Source organism: Bubalus kerabau, chromosome 5 (genome assembly GCF_029407905.1).
Source record: "Bubalus kerabau isolate K-KA32 ecotype Philippines breed swamp buffalo chromosome 5, PCC_UOA_SB_1v2, whole genome shotgun sequence".
In the NCBI taxonomy this organism is placed as follows: Eukaryota; Metazoa; Chordata; class Mammalia; order Artiodactyla; family Bovidae; genus Bubalus; species Bubalus kerabau.
In genome coordinates this window covers 22,497,594-22,510,485 of record NC_073628.1, presented here as the reverse complement: position 1 = coordinate 22,510,485, position 12,892 = coordinate 22,497,594, and the positions used below count along the sequence as shown (strand labels likewise).

The window sequence follows — 12,892 nt, the reverse complement described above, 5'->3', positions numbered from 1 at the left end:
TAATATTGATATTCTAAATACCAGTACTCCAAATTAAGTCATTATATCCAACATCAGTAAAAATAAAAAGAACAGTATACATCTTGTTAGAAAAATAACTGTGAAGAAGGGTGAGGCAAATATATAGATGGGGACTTTCCTGGTGGCTCAGCTGGTAAAGAATCTGCCTGTCAATGCGGGAGATGCAAGAGACTTGGGTTTGAAGTGCATTTTAATAAGTCTGGGCTTCCCTGGTAGCTCAGCTGGTAAAGAATCTGCGTGCAATGCAGAAGACCCCGATTCGATTCCTGGGTTGGGAAGATGCCCTGCAGAAGGGATAGGCTACCCACTGCAGTATTCTTTCTTGGAGAACTCAATGGACAGAGGAGCCTGGCAGGCTACAGTCCATGGGTTTGCAAAGAGTCGGACATGACTGAGCGACTTTCACTTAATAAGTTCAACAGTCTCTAAAAAATGTATATTTAATTTTATCCTCTACTATCAAAGAAACCCATTCACCTGGGAAAAGATACTAATGACAACTCACCAACCACGAGGACAGCTTCTGACCGTGCGGTGCCGTGCGCGTTTGTGGCTTCACAGGTGTACTTCCCGGCATGCTCCCGAGTAACAGCCTGAATGTACAGAGAGCCTGAGCCTGCCCGGGATGTGACAGGCTCTGGGTCAGAACTCCCAGGTCTTAATAAGTGGGATTTTCGGGATTTAGATCTAAGAGCTTGAGACAGATGACTGGTGATCAATCCATGCTTGTCGTACCAATGGATGGCAGGCACCGGTAGCCCAGTGGCATCGCAGGACAAAGTCACAGAGTCACCAACGGCCACCTCTACACTTGCTGGCGCTCTAGTTATAATGGGCTTGAGTCCACTGCCTATGAAAGAGAAATAATTCACATATAAAAATTAAGTACATTATATATAGTATCTACAATGCAAAATAATTTCATCCTATTGCATAAATGTAAATACAGAACTATGAAGAGAGCTTGCCACTATAAATACAGAACATCTGAAGAGAGCTTGCCCACAGGTATCTTCAGCACATCTGGTCACTGCAAACACAGAACATGTGAAGCCAAAGCCTCAGATTTTACCATGAAAAAGGTGTAAAGAAGTATAAGACTAAGCAATAGGCCTTCAAAAAAAAAAAAAATAATAATAGTTGGTTCCAGGAGGCAAAAATCTGATCACAAAAATTCTGGGAGAAAAACCTATTCTGAATTATAGTTGATAAATGTATTTCTGACCATATACATCAACAAATTTTTGTTTCTAAAGTGGCACCACCTCCTTCCTTTTGGTTTCAGATATTTTAGAAGCATATATTTCATGACCTTACAATAGAATATTGACATTTGACATTTTCTCCAGCACATCTTTCTCCTTTTCTAGTCCTACTTCCTGCGTTTGACAAAGTCATTCAACAATTACCAGATTTCTGAATTTTTGCCCATCTAGTACATGTAAAATGCTATCTCATGGGTCATAACCTGCATTTCCCTTAGTACTAATGAGGTTGCACATCTCTTTTGTCCTTTTTTCTATTGGGTCCTTTATCTTTTGCATAATGGTTCTGGACTCTTTGTAACTACATACTGTTGTTTTGTGAGTTACATTTGTTACTAGTATTTTCTCTCTTTTCATTTTAATGGTATCTTTTAATAATAAGGATGCTTTAATATTAATATGGTCACACCAATCTTTTCTTAAAAATTAGCCTCAAATTTCTTGTTAAAAAGTTTTACCTAGATCATATATTCTTCTATATTTTCTTGAAAAACTTCACCATTTTGCCTTTCATATATAGGTCTTTAACCCACTGGAAATTAGTCTTTGTGCGTCAGAGATTTAATTTCTTCTTCTCCATTTGGATAACCAGTTATCCCACATGGAAACCTGAAATGGATATCCTTCCCTTGGTGACCTGCAGTCCCACCTAGGTCAAATCCTTACCTGCATATCCTTCATGACCGTCTCTGTCTTGTTCCAAGAGTATACTTGTCTTTTCCTGCACCAATAATACATCACTGTCTTTTAAAAAATTTTTTATTTATTTATTTATTTGTTTACTTATTTTTGGCTGTGCTGGATCTTCCCTGCTGCTCAGGCTTTTCTCTAGTTGCCGGGAGTGGGGACTTCTCTCTCGTTGAGGTGTGCAGGCTTCTCACTGTGGTGGCTTCTCTTACTGCAGAGCACCAGCTCTAGGGTGCACGGGCTTCAGTAGTTGAGGCTCCCAGGCTCTAGAGCACAGGCGCAGGAGTTGTGGCACATGGGTTTAGCTGTGGAATCTTTCCAGATCAGGGATCAAACTCCAGTCTCCTGCATTGGCAGGCGGATTCTTCACCACTGAGCCACCAGGGAAGACCTACAGCACTATCTTAATTACTATAAATTTTTGTATATGTTCTAAAATCTGGTAAAGCAAGGGCCCCCACATTCATGTTCTTCTTTTAGAGTGTCTTAACTATGGTTGGGCTTTTGATCATCCATATGATTTAGAATTAGTTTGTCTAAGTCCTCAAACTAGTAATAGGATTTACTTGAAATTGCCCGAATCTACAAAAAGCCTTTGGAAAGCCCCGGGAAGTATGTTAATACTGAATTTTGGTATCCATGAACCGTTATATATTACTATGTACTTGGAATTTTTTAATGTTTCTAATATAAAAAGGTGACTTTTAAATGACATTTTTCGTTGCTGGTCGTAATGGTTAGTTTTATGTGTCAACTTGAATGGGTTAAAGGATGCCCAGATAACTCGGTGTGTCTGTGAGGAGTGTTTCCAGAAGAAATTTGCGCCTGAATTGGTAAACTGAGGATAGCAGATGGCCCTCCCCAACGTGGGTGGGCACCATCCAACCCGATGAGGACCTCAGGAGAACAAAAAGGCAGAAGAAGAGCGAATTCTCTCTATGAGCCTAGTCATCCTTCTCCTGCCCTAAGGACACTGGACTTCAATGCTCCTGGACCTCTGGCTATGGGGCTTAGGTTGAGACTTACACCATCACTTCTCCCACAACTGAATGGCTCCATCAGCTGACCTCCTTCTCCAGTTTGCAGACGACAGACTTGACCACCTTAACTGTGTGAGCCAGTTTCTACAGTAAATCTCCTCTGATGTGTATCTTATTATCCTACTATGTTCTGTTTCTCTAGAGAAACTTGCTAACACACTGGTACAGAGAAAGGCAACTGATTCCTGTTTATTGGTCTCCATCAGCCACCTTGCTAAAGCTTTTATTATTTTTAATAATTTGCCAACAAACTATAGAGGATTCTCTCTAATGACAACCATAGGAGCTATGAATCAATAACATTAATAACAGCTGGGTTTCTTTCTCTCTTATCTTTATTGCTGTTCAGTCACTAAGTCCTGTCCAACTCTTTATGACTCCATGGACTGCAGCATGCCAGGCTTTCCTGTTCTTCACTATCTCCAGGAGTTTGCTCAAACTCGTGTCCATGGACTTAGTGATGTCATCCAACCATCTCTTCCTCTGTCGCCCCCTTCTCCTCCTGCCTTCTTATATCCTAATATCTTTATTTCTTTTTCTTATTCTGTGCTGGTTAGAATCTGCACTATGATGACAACTAAAAGATATTTTAAAGGGAATGTTTAACATTTTGCCACTAAAGGTAATGTTTCTTGTAAGTTTTTTATTGGATATTCTTTATCAAGTTAAGACAATTTCCTCCTATTTCTATTTTTCCAAGAGTGTCTAACATGGATACTGAATTATGTCAAATGGTTTTTCTGCTTCTATTGAGATCATCATATTATTTTTCTCCTTTATTCATTAAATTGGATGAACAATACTTTAAATTTTCTGACTGATTACTGGGCTAACTCCTTGGTTAAACTTTATCCCTACTGATCCTATCTATTTTATCTTAATTTTCTATTTAACTGATTTCTGTCCATATCTTTATCATCTCTTTTCTTCTGTTTTCTTTAAATCTATTCTGTTATTTTACTTAGTCCACTAATTTTTAGTTTTACTAGCTTTCTTTTAATAAGCATTTAAGGGTATAAATCCTTTTATATTCTACTCTCCTATATCCCACACAATTTGATTTTGATATTCATTATCATTTTGAATTTTAAATTTCCATTACAATCTTTCCACCCAGCCATTGAGAACTATAATTCTAAATTTCCAAATACATGCCATTTAAAAATTCTTTTTTATTATTAACATCTGAAGTAATTCATCGAAGTAGCAAGTTCAGAGTCTAAAGTAACTGCAACAAGTTCAGAGAGTTGGTCTCTGCCATACTGATTCTTTGAAATATTTCTAACTCTCAGCAAAAGCTTAATTTCTGTAATATATAAAGGCAACCTAGATATCCATCAGCAGATGAATGGATAAGAAAGCTGTGGTACATATACACAATGGAGTATTACCCAGCCAGTAAAAAGAATACATTTGAATCAGTTCTAATGAGGTGGATGAAACTGGAGCCTATTATGCAGAGTGAAGTAAGCCAGAAAGAAAAACACCAATACAGTATACCAACACATATATATGGAATTTAGAAAGATGGTAACGACAACCCTGTATGTGAGACAGCAAAAGAGACACAGATGTATAGAACAGTCTTTTGGACTCTGTGGGAGAGGGAGGGGGGAGATGATTTGGGAGAATGGTATTAAAACATGTATAATATCATATAAGAAATGAATCGCCAGTCCAGGTTCGATGCAGGATACAGGAAGCTTGGGGCTGGTGCACTGGGATTACCCAGAGGGATGGTATGGGGAGGGAGGTGGGAGGGGGTTCAGGATGGGGAACACATGTACACCCGTGGCGGATGCATGTTGATGTATGGCAAAACCAATACAATATTGTAAAGTAAAAATAAATAAATAAATAAAAGAATTCCTATAAATAATAAAAAAGATGAACAACCTAATATAAAATGTACAAAAGACAACGGGCAGTCGATACACAGGAAAGCAAATTCAATGGCTCAGAAACACATGATGAGATGCTCCACATCACTCATAATAATAAAAAATACAGGGGTCAAAAGGTAATTTAGAAAAACCTATCAGATAGGCAAACATTAAACAGAATTCTGACAACCCACTGCCTTGGTGAAGATATAAGGAAACATTGCTGGTAGGAGTGTAAAATGATAACAAGAGAGAGAGAGCAAGGTATCTGTCAAAATTACCATGGCATATATGCTTTTATTTAGCAAGTGTATTTCTAGGAATTTACTTTAAAGATGTTCACGAGTGTGCAAAATAATCTATGTAGAAGGACATTCATCACAGACTCCTCGTAATAGCAAAGGATTAGAAACAGTCATCCGTGAGGTATCAGTCAGACCTTCACAGCTGTACAACAGAAGACTAAGCAGCCATTTTTTAAAAGAAATGAAAATATTCTTTAATGTACCATATGCGAAGATGGCCAAGATATATGTTAAGTGAAAACAATCAAGGTAATTTTTAGGGTAAAATCCAAGGAAATTTTTAAAGGAGAAATTCAAGGTAATTTACATGAATGCCAGCATCATTTGTGTAAAAAAGCTGATTTGCTATTAAATGCACACAAACTCACGTTATATGTAATTAACCATATACACAAACTCACATTATATGTTATTAACCATATACACAAACTCACATTATATGTAATTAACCATATACATGCATACAAGATTAGTCAGGACAATTATAAAACTTGTTAGTTCTAAGAGATATCTGACTGGCTAGGGAACACGAGTGAGATTTTTACAGCATACTTTTTAAAAGTATACCTTTTTTAAGCAATGATGTATCTGTTAAAAAATATTTAAAAACATTTTTTTATGAGCCTGATTCAATAAGGTTGCTTCTTCATGGAAAGGTCTACCAGCAGGCAGAAAAGGAACATGGAAAATGAACACAGCTCTGTTATGCTGATAGGATTACTTCCTTTTTGGAAAGAGGATTTGATTTTTAATCAAAACAAAATCCCATCTATACAGTGAAATTTCCTAGGATGACATGACCTAAAAGCCTACCTTTTTCAATTTCAAGTCTCCCAGTAGACTGTGTAAATCCAATGCCATTATCTGCGACACACTGATACAGCCCAGAATCTTCCATGGTAGCACCACTGATTTTCAGCCCATTGCCCACAGTCACATGTCGTGGGGAGGGGAGAATGGGCTGGGCGTTGTGAAGCCAGGTGCGGTTGGGTGCTGGGTTCCCATGAACTTCACAGGTGAACTGTACTGTCGCACCCAGGGACACTGTCTGATCCTGCAGTCCTTTAGAAATTGAAGCATGTTCTAAAAATAAAACATATTATGATTTAAAAGGACATACTGTATACCACAGGGACCTGTACTCAACCCTCTGTAATGACCTATATGGGAAGAGAATCTAAAAGACTGGCGATATGTATGTGTATAACTGATTCACGTTGCTATATACCTGAAACCATCACAACATTGTCAATCAACGAATACGCCAATAAAAATCAATAAAAAATGAAAATAAAAAATATAAAGTTAGCCCTCACACAAGTCATACAAACTCTCTCTACCAATAACTAGTTAAAACCAAAATGTATTGTTTCCTCACATTCTCCCATCCACTGTGATCATCAACAAAAAATTAGAAATGTATTGACTTCCCTCCAATAGGATAAACCATATGTTACTAATATGTTGCAGTCCCTTTTTATGTAATAGATCTCTCCACCCAATTAACCACCCCCCAAGCCAACATATGTGCGCGCACACACATGCACATATGCAGAGTTTCAGATGATCTGTTTTGAAATAATAATTTCCTTTACTATACAAGAGCCAAAATAGAAGAATGCTTATTTGGAAGTGAAAAAAAATTTTTTTTTTTCCCCTGGTGAATTTTGCTTTGAGGTTAGGTGTACTCTGGGCAAAAATCTTCTTTTAGTATCCATCAGGCCACTTTTTACTTGGACAAAGTAAATCATGTATCGGCATTTGTAACATATGCCAATATTAAATGATTAAGTATATTAATCTAGTTCTCATTATCATGAAATTTTAAAGCCTGCTTGCCATACACTTAAACTAATGCCAATGTAACCTGCGTCAAGCCACTGTTGCACATACACAGGTACAGAAGGTTGACAAAAACTATAGTATGAAACTTGTTTCTGGTTTTCATGCAAATTTGTTTTGATAAAACACTTTTGCTGCTACACACGACAGTGAGATAGGTAGCTGGAAGAAAGGAACGTCGTTGAAATAAATAGTGCACATAGAATGTGAGTGAAAATAACACAAATTTTATGAATCAGCGATCGTGAAACTATTTCCAAATGGAAAATAAAATGAAACCCACTTCCTTTTGAGATGACATTTTCTAGTCAGTACCCTGTCTTAGTTGGGCTTCCCAGTGGCTCAATAGTAGAGAATCCGCCTGCTGATGCAGGAGATGTAGGAGACACGAGTTCGACCCCTGGGTGGAGAAGATACCCTGGAGGAGGAAACGGCAGCCCACTCTGGTATTCTTGCTTGGGCAATGCCATGGATAGAGGAGCCTGGTGGGCTACAGTCCACGGGGTCGAAAAAGAGTCAGACATAACCGAGCACCCATGCACTCTGTCTTACTGTTGCTGGACACTACACACCAATACAGCCCAGAATCCTCATCCTGTTGAACTCCAGTCTCTTTCCTCCATGTCACTGAGAAGGAAGAACCAGCTCCGTTTTGTGTAACAGGTTAGGGGTGAGGTTCCAAGAACATCCCAGGCGAAAGGCTCTGTGCTACACAGAAATACCACCCAACTCAGCAGTCCTCTTTCTTCCGTGGCAGCACCATGCAGTATGTGGTGGGATCTCAGTTCCCTAACCAGAGACTGAAGCCCACCTCCTGCATTGGAAATGCCAAGTCTCAAACCACGGGGCCCCCGTGGAAGTCCCAGCAGTGCCTTAGAGAAATGAAGCTTGTTCTGGCTACTGGGGGAGCTATTTCTAGATAGTCTCTACTCCATTTAGTGTTCACAAATAGATCTTCCATTCAAACATCAGTTAGATCGGAAAAATAGCCTGACTTGAAAAAACGCTTAACAAGTAACGTCTTACCAAGTACATTCACCATGTAAGTCACGTGTTTGGCATCTCCAGACTTGTTTCCCACCACACAGGAGTAGTTGCCAGAGTCCGCTGGGTCGATGCTGTCCGTGGCAAGATGCGTATACAGCCTTCTCCAAGTGCTTCCCACCACAGCATCCTGACCACCCTTTAGCCAGCGCACGTGAGAAGCCGGGACCCCACTCACCACACACTCCAGGGTCACAGGGCTATGAGAAAGAACGGCTAATGCCTGTGAAAAGGTGGGGTGAAGAATGTGAAAGTCATCTGAAGAAGGACCTGGAGAAAGAAGGCAAAGCAAAAAAATCATTATCATTAGGTATCCACTTCCACTTTCTTCCTTAGCAAAGCTGTGAGCGTCTTCATCTTCCCATTTACTCTTTTTTACACTACAAGGTCCTATTTGGTAACGAAGCCATTTTCAGTTGAGAATTAAATTTAAAAGACTTGGGGATCCTTTAGGACTACTTCTGAATTAATAGATCTGAAATGTCAAATTCACACCAAGCACGTGGACCACTCCTTCACTGTGCTTTGACTACTGATCCACTCACAACTTGACCACCCTAAGCTAAAAATCAGCTATGACTTACCATATCTCAAAGAGAACTGAGAAATATTTTTTCATAATTCACAGTCAGTCACCAATTTGATTACCACTGATACACAGTGATGCTTGCTCTCCGATTTCTTTTTTTTTCTTTTTAAAGATTGTGTTTGTCGTGGACCATTTTTAAAGTCTTTACTGAATTTGTTACAATAAATTTCTGTTGTTTATGGTCTGGTTTTTTGGTTCTGAGACACATGGGATTTTAGCCCCCCGACCTGCATTGGAAGGCAAGGTCTTAACCACTAGACCACCAGCGAAGTCTCTCTAATTTCTTTTTCTCTGGGCAAAAGGCAGAGTCCCCCGCATGAATTCTACTCTGTCAATTCGACCAAAATTCTCCCCTGGAAAGCCATTATATTTGTATTAATAAAACATGTACAGAATTATGCTATTTAGGCATGTAATTTTTTATAAGACTTTCTCATGATAAACAAACAGGATGTGAAAGAAAAATGAACTCCCATTTCCCAACTCTTCACGTGGAATGCTTCCAAGGACTCTCCCCAGTGACCAAGATTCCCCCAAATACTTACGACTCACAAGGAGCTTTTGGCCAATGGGTTCAACTTTTAATTCATGTGTGACAGGATTAAAAGCTGCACATTTATAAGATCCTTTGTCCTCTAAGGATACATTCAAAATCTGAAGATTTCCTGATGGAAGGATTAGATAATTCTCTGTGGAAGGAAGGGAATGCAGTTAGGCTTCTCTCTTTATGAAGCACACCAGTTAAAATTTACAAAGGTTGATAGTTATGCTTTAAATGTAGACAGGACACAAGCAGCCGATAAGCAATCAGGGAAAAAAAACATTAAATGAAGGAAAAGGAAAGCCAAGACAGGAAAAAAAAGTCAGCAGCACTTGAGTAACAAAATCAAGCCCGTGACTACAGACCACTCACTGAGAAAATCAAAAGCACAAGAAACATATTTGGACAAAGACACAATGACCGCAGTTATCACCTTGGGCAAACCTCTGCCTACAGAACTGACCACCCAGTATTCATTCACGTCTTCATTCCTTTCTTCTCAACAGTATGTACTGAGAGCCTACTTTCTGCCAACAGCGGCCTGGGCCCAAGCGATACAACAATGAAGCAAGCAGATAGAGCAAACCCTGCCCTCCCACGGCCAGCATTCCAGTGCAGGGATGGGGTAGCCAAGAAAGAGGCAAAGAAAAAGCAAGCCACCACTGACATAATACAGTGCTACAGAAAAGAGGAAGCTGAATCAAGGGGGCAGAGAAAACACGGCCTATCATTTTAGATAGAGCCAGGAGAGTGACCTTGAAGGAAGCATTATCTGAGCAGATTCCTGAACAGGTTGAAGGAGTGAACCTTGGAGGTGCAGGGTTGTAATTATTTCTTTTTAATTTTTACTTTTTGGCTGCACCTCTGAGCATACAGGATCTTAGTTCCCTGACCAGCGACTGAATCCTCGCCCCCTGCGTTGGAAGCCCAGAGTCTTAACCCCTGGACCACCCGGGAAGTCCCTATAATCATTTCTATCCTGTTCTCTATATTATGTTCTATCTTATACTGTAACCATTTGTTCTAGTCTCCTCCACTTGACTCTCAAGAGGAGAGACAATATATCTCAAGTATTTTTGCGTCCCCAGCCCCCAGCACACAGAGCTTAAAGGAAGCTGGTGAATGGCATTTGTTCCATGGGTGCCACTGGCTTTTCATTAGAGTTCTCACCTGTGGACTGCTTCAGCCACTTTCCCCGGATTTTATAGCGCACTTCGGCTTTGGGGTTACTATCTGGTACCTTGCAGCCAATGAAACCAGTACTCTTTTCTTCTGCTGTAATAACATGTTTTCCAGATGCACCAAAATCACCAAGAACTGAAATATATAAGTAAATAAGTAGACAGATCAATAAATAAATGCAAATTTGAACTCTCTTCCCCAAAGGACATTTTAAAACCAGAAAAAATATTGGCACCACAGCCGTGTGTGGCAGCTAATCCCAGTTCCCAGAGTACAGAATCTTTTTATCTCAGTAAGCAGTTGGGATAGAGGTGCATGGTTGAGAGCTGGGGCTTAGTCATGGCACCTTTTTTGAGAAGTCAATGCTTCCAGGAGACTACGAGACAAGCAAACTGTTCCTGAAACATTAGGGAGGACTATAAAGCATAACTGTTCCCCATTCTATCAAGATGAATCCTTTTTAATCCAGTCTCTCATCACAGCTCACTTTCCCTATGCATCTTTATTCTGTTTGTAGCTACTCACATAGCAATAAAATGGTTTATAAGAATGAACCTAGGACATAGAAGAAGAAAAAAAAAAAAAAGCAGTGTATCATTTGAATTTCCAGGGAGAGAATCCAGTCTCCTGCATTGCAGGCAGATTTTTTACTGTCTGAGCCACCAGGGAAGCACCAAATATACTATTAATTCTTTTTTTTTTTTTTTTTTAACTTTTGTGTGTGTGTATGTATGTGGGATTTTAGTTCCCAGACCAGGGATGGAACTCAGGCCCCTTGCAGAGGAAGCACTGAGTTTTAACCACTGCCAAAGAAGTTCCCTAACTAGGTCTCAATTTGTCCCTGTTTAAGTTTACTACAGATGGAGCCAGCACCACTCTTTATTATGGCCAATGGTGAAAGCACTCTGCAGCCTGCCCCTAGGAATTCAGCCCTCCAGCGTGTGACTTGGAGCTGTCCATGGGTCACAGCTCTACAAAAACATTTACTCTTCTCAGTTATGACAAACTCACTACTCCTGGGGAATCCAGATTTGTTCTGTAAATAGGGGTGCCCTCACAAAGACGTTTTCCATTACTGGAAGCCATCATCGTTTGAAAGGCAGATGGCTCAAACTTACTAAGAAAACCACGCAGTCTAGATTTACCATAAGTTCAATACTCAACATTCCTTTCTTTGCCGTTATTTCCCCCCCTCCCCACTTCTTTAACTTGGTTTCAATTAAATACACGAAAACCACTCTGCAATCAAAGTAAATAAAACAATTAGATTTGAGAAAATGATAAAGGACTGCAGGAAATAACTGTGTCAAAGCAGACAACAGCTGTTGTTGCTGATATTAAGAACTTTAAAATACAAGGAAATTCAGTTTCACGTTAGAAAATTGTCCTAAGTCTGCACAAAATAATTTTCACATCCCTTATTACAATGGAAGACACCAAGCTAGGCTCACAGAGGTTCAAGTATCATTCCCCTGGGGTTAAACACAACAAATGTCAAGGCTGGGATGAGAACTCACATGTATCTTACTCCAAAGCCCATGCTCCTTCCACAACTCGAACAACGCAGGTACTGAGAGTAATTTCAGGAAAAAGCATCTATCACAGGGACACAATTAAACTCACCCGCAGTGGACACGGTTGCAGGACCACTCAGGATGGCACCGACGCTGTTGTTGGCAATGCACTGGTAATAACCCGAAAGTGAGGGGTTAAGAGAAAGGATAGTCAACGTGCCCTGATGAACCTTAATCTGTTCCACGTTTCTGTCCAACCTTTTTCCATTATGCAACCATGAGATACGAGCAGTCACAGGTTTAGCAGAGCAATGCAGTACTACAGGTCCACCAAGTTTCTGGACAGCAGACAATGGCTCAGAAACAAAATAAGGTGCCAAGTCTGCAAGGGAACATTCCCCGTACACAAAGGGTGGAGGTGGGGGAGGGAATGGGGGAGAAGAGGGGATATGGGGAGAGAGAAAAAGAGCACAGTTAATATACTTATTGGCATATACACAACAAAAGGCAATCCCTTACTGCATCTATATGCTATGGTCCTTAAGAGCTTGTGTAAGTTCTAGGAACAGCTTTACATTTGTAAAGAAACAAGGCAATGTCCTGATATAGAACATAACAATTAGGGCAGTACAGATAACAATCCTTACGATCTAAATAAACAAAATACTAATTCTGTAGATGAGAAATGGTGAGCTGCTCTTTGAATGAAGCAGTTTTTAAAAACTGGAAATTAGGCATCTGAAAAAAAGATGACTTTCAAAATAAAGAGAATTCTCTTCCATATTACCAATAGGATTTGACTTTTAAGAGCAAATTATTTTATCAATAAAGATTATGGTACTTCTCGATTGGGCTTCCCTGGTGGCTCAGTGGTAAAGAACCTGACTGCAATGCGGGGGGCAGGGGTTCGATTCCTGGGTTGGAAAGATCTCCTGGAGAAGGAAAGGGTAACCCATTCCAATACTCTTGCTTGGTAAAT

The 12,892-nt window shown here is 39.8% G+C and overlaps 1 protein-coding gene across 3 annotated transcripts in view; it reads right to left on the bottom strand.

Moving 5' to 3' along the window:
* The window catches only part of CDON (cell adhesion associated, oncogene regulated), a 100,748-nt gene that overhangs the window by 52,367 nt on the left and 35,489 nt on the right, over positions 1-12,892 (bottom strand). For all 3 annotated transcript variants that reach the window (XM_055581226.1, XM_055581225.1, XM_055581228.1), the window contains 6 exons: positions 12,023-12,295; positions 10,388-10,534; positions 9,222-9,365; positions 8,070-8,357; positions 6,015-6,284; positions 527-871 (listed from right to left, as the gene is read on the bottom strand). In XM_055581226.1, the coding sequence (XP_055437201.1) occupies positions 527-871; positions 6,015-6,284; positions 8,070-8,357; positions 9,222-9,365; positions 10,388-10,534; positions 12,023-12,295 (1,467 nt within the window). The remainder of the gene's footprint in view (positions 1-526; positions 872-6,014; positions 6,285-8,069; positions 8,358-9,221; positions 9,366-10,387; positions 10,535-12,022; positions 12,296-12,892) is intronic.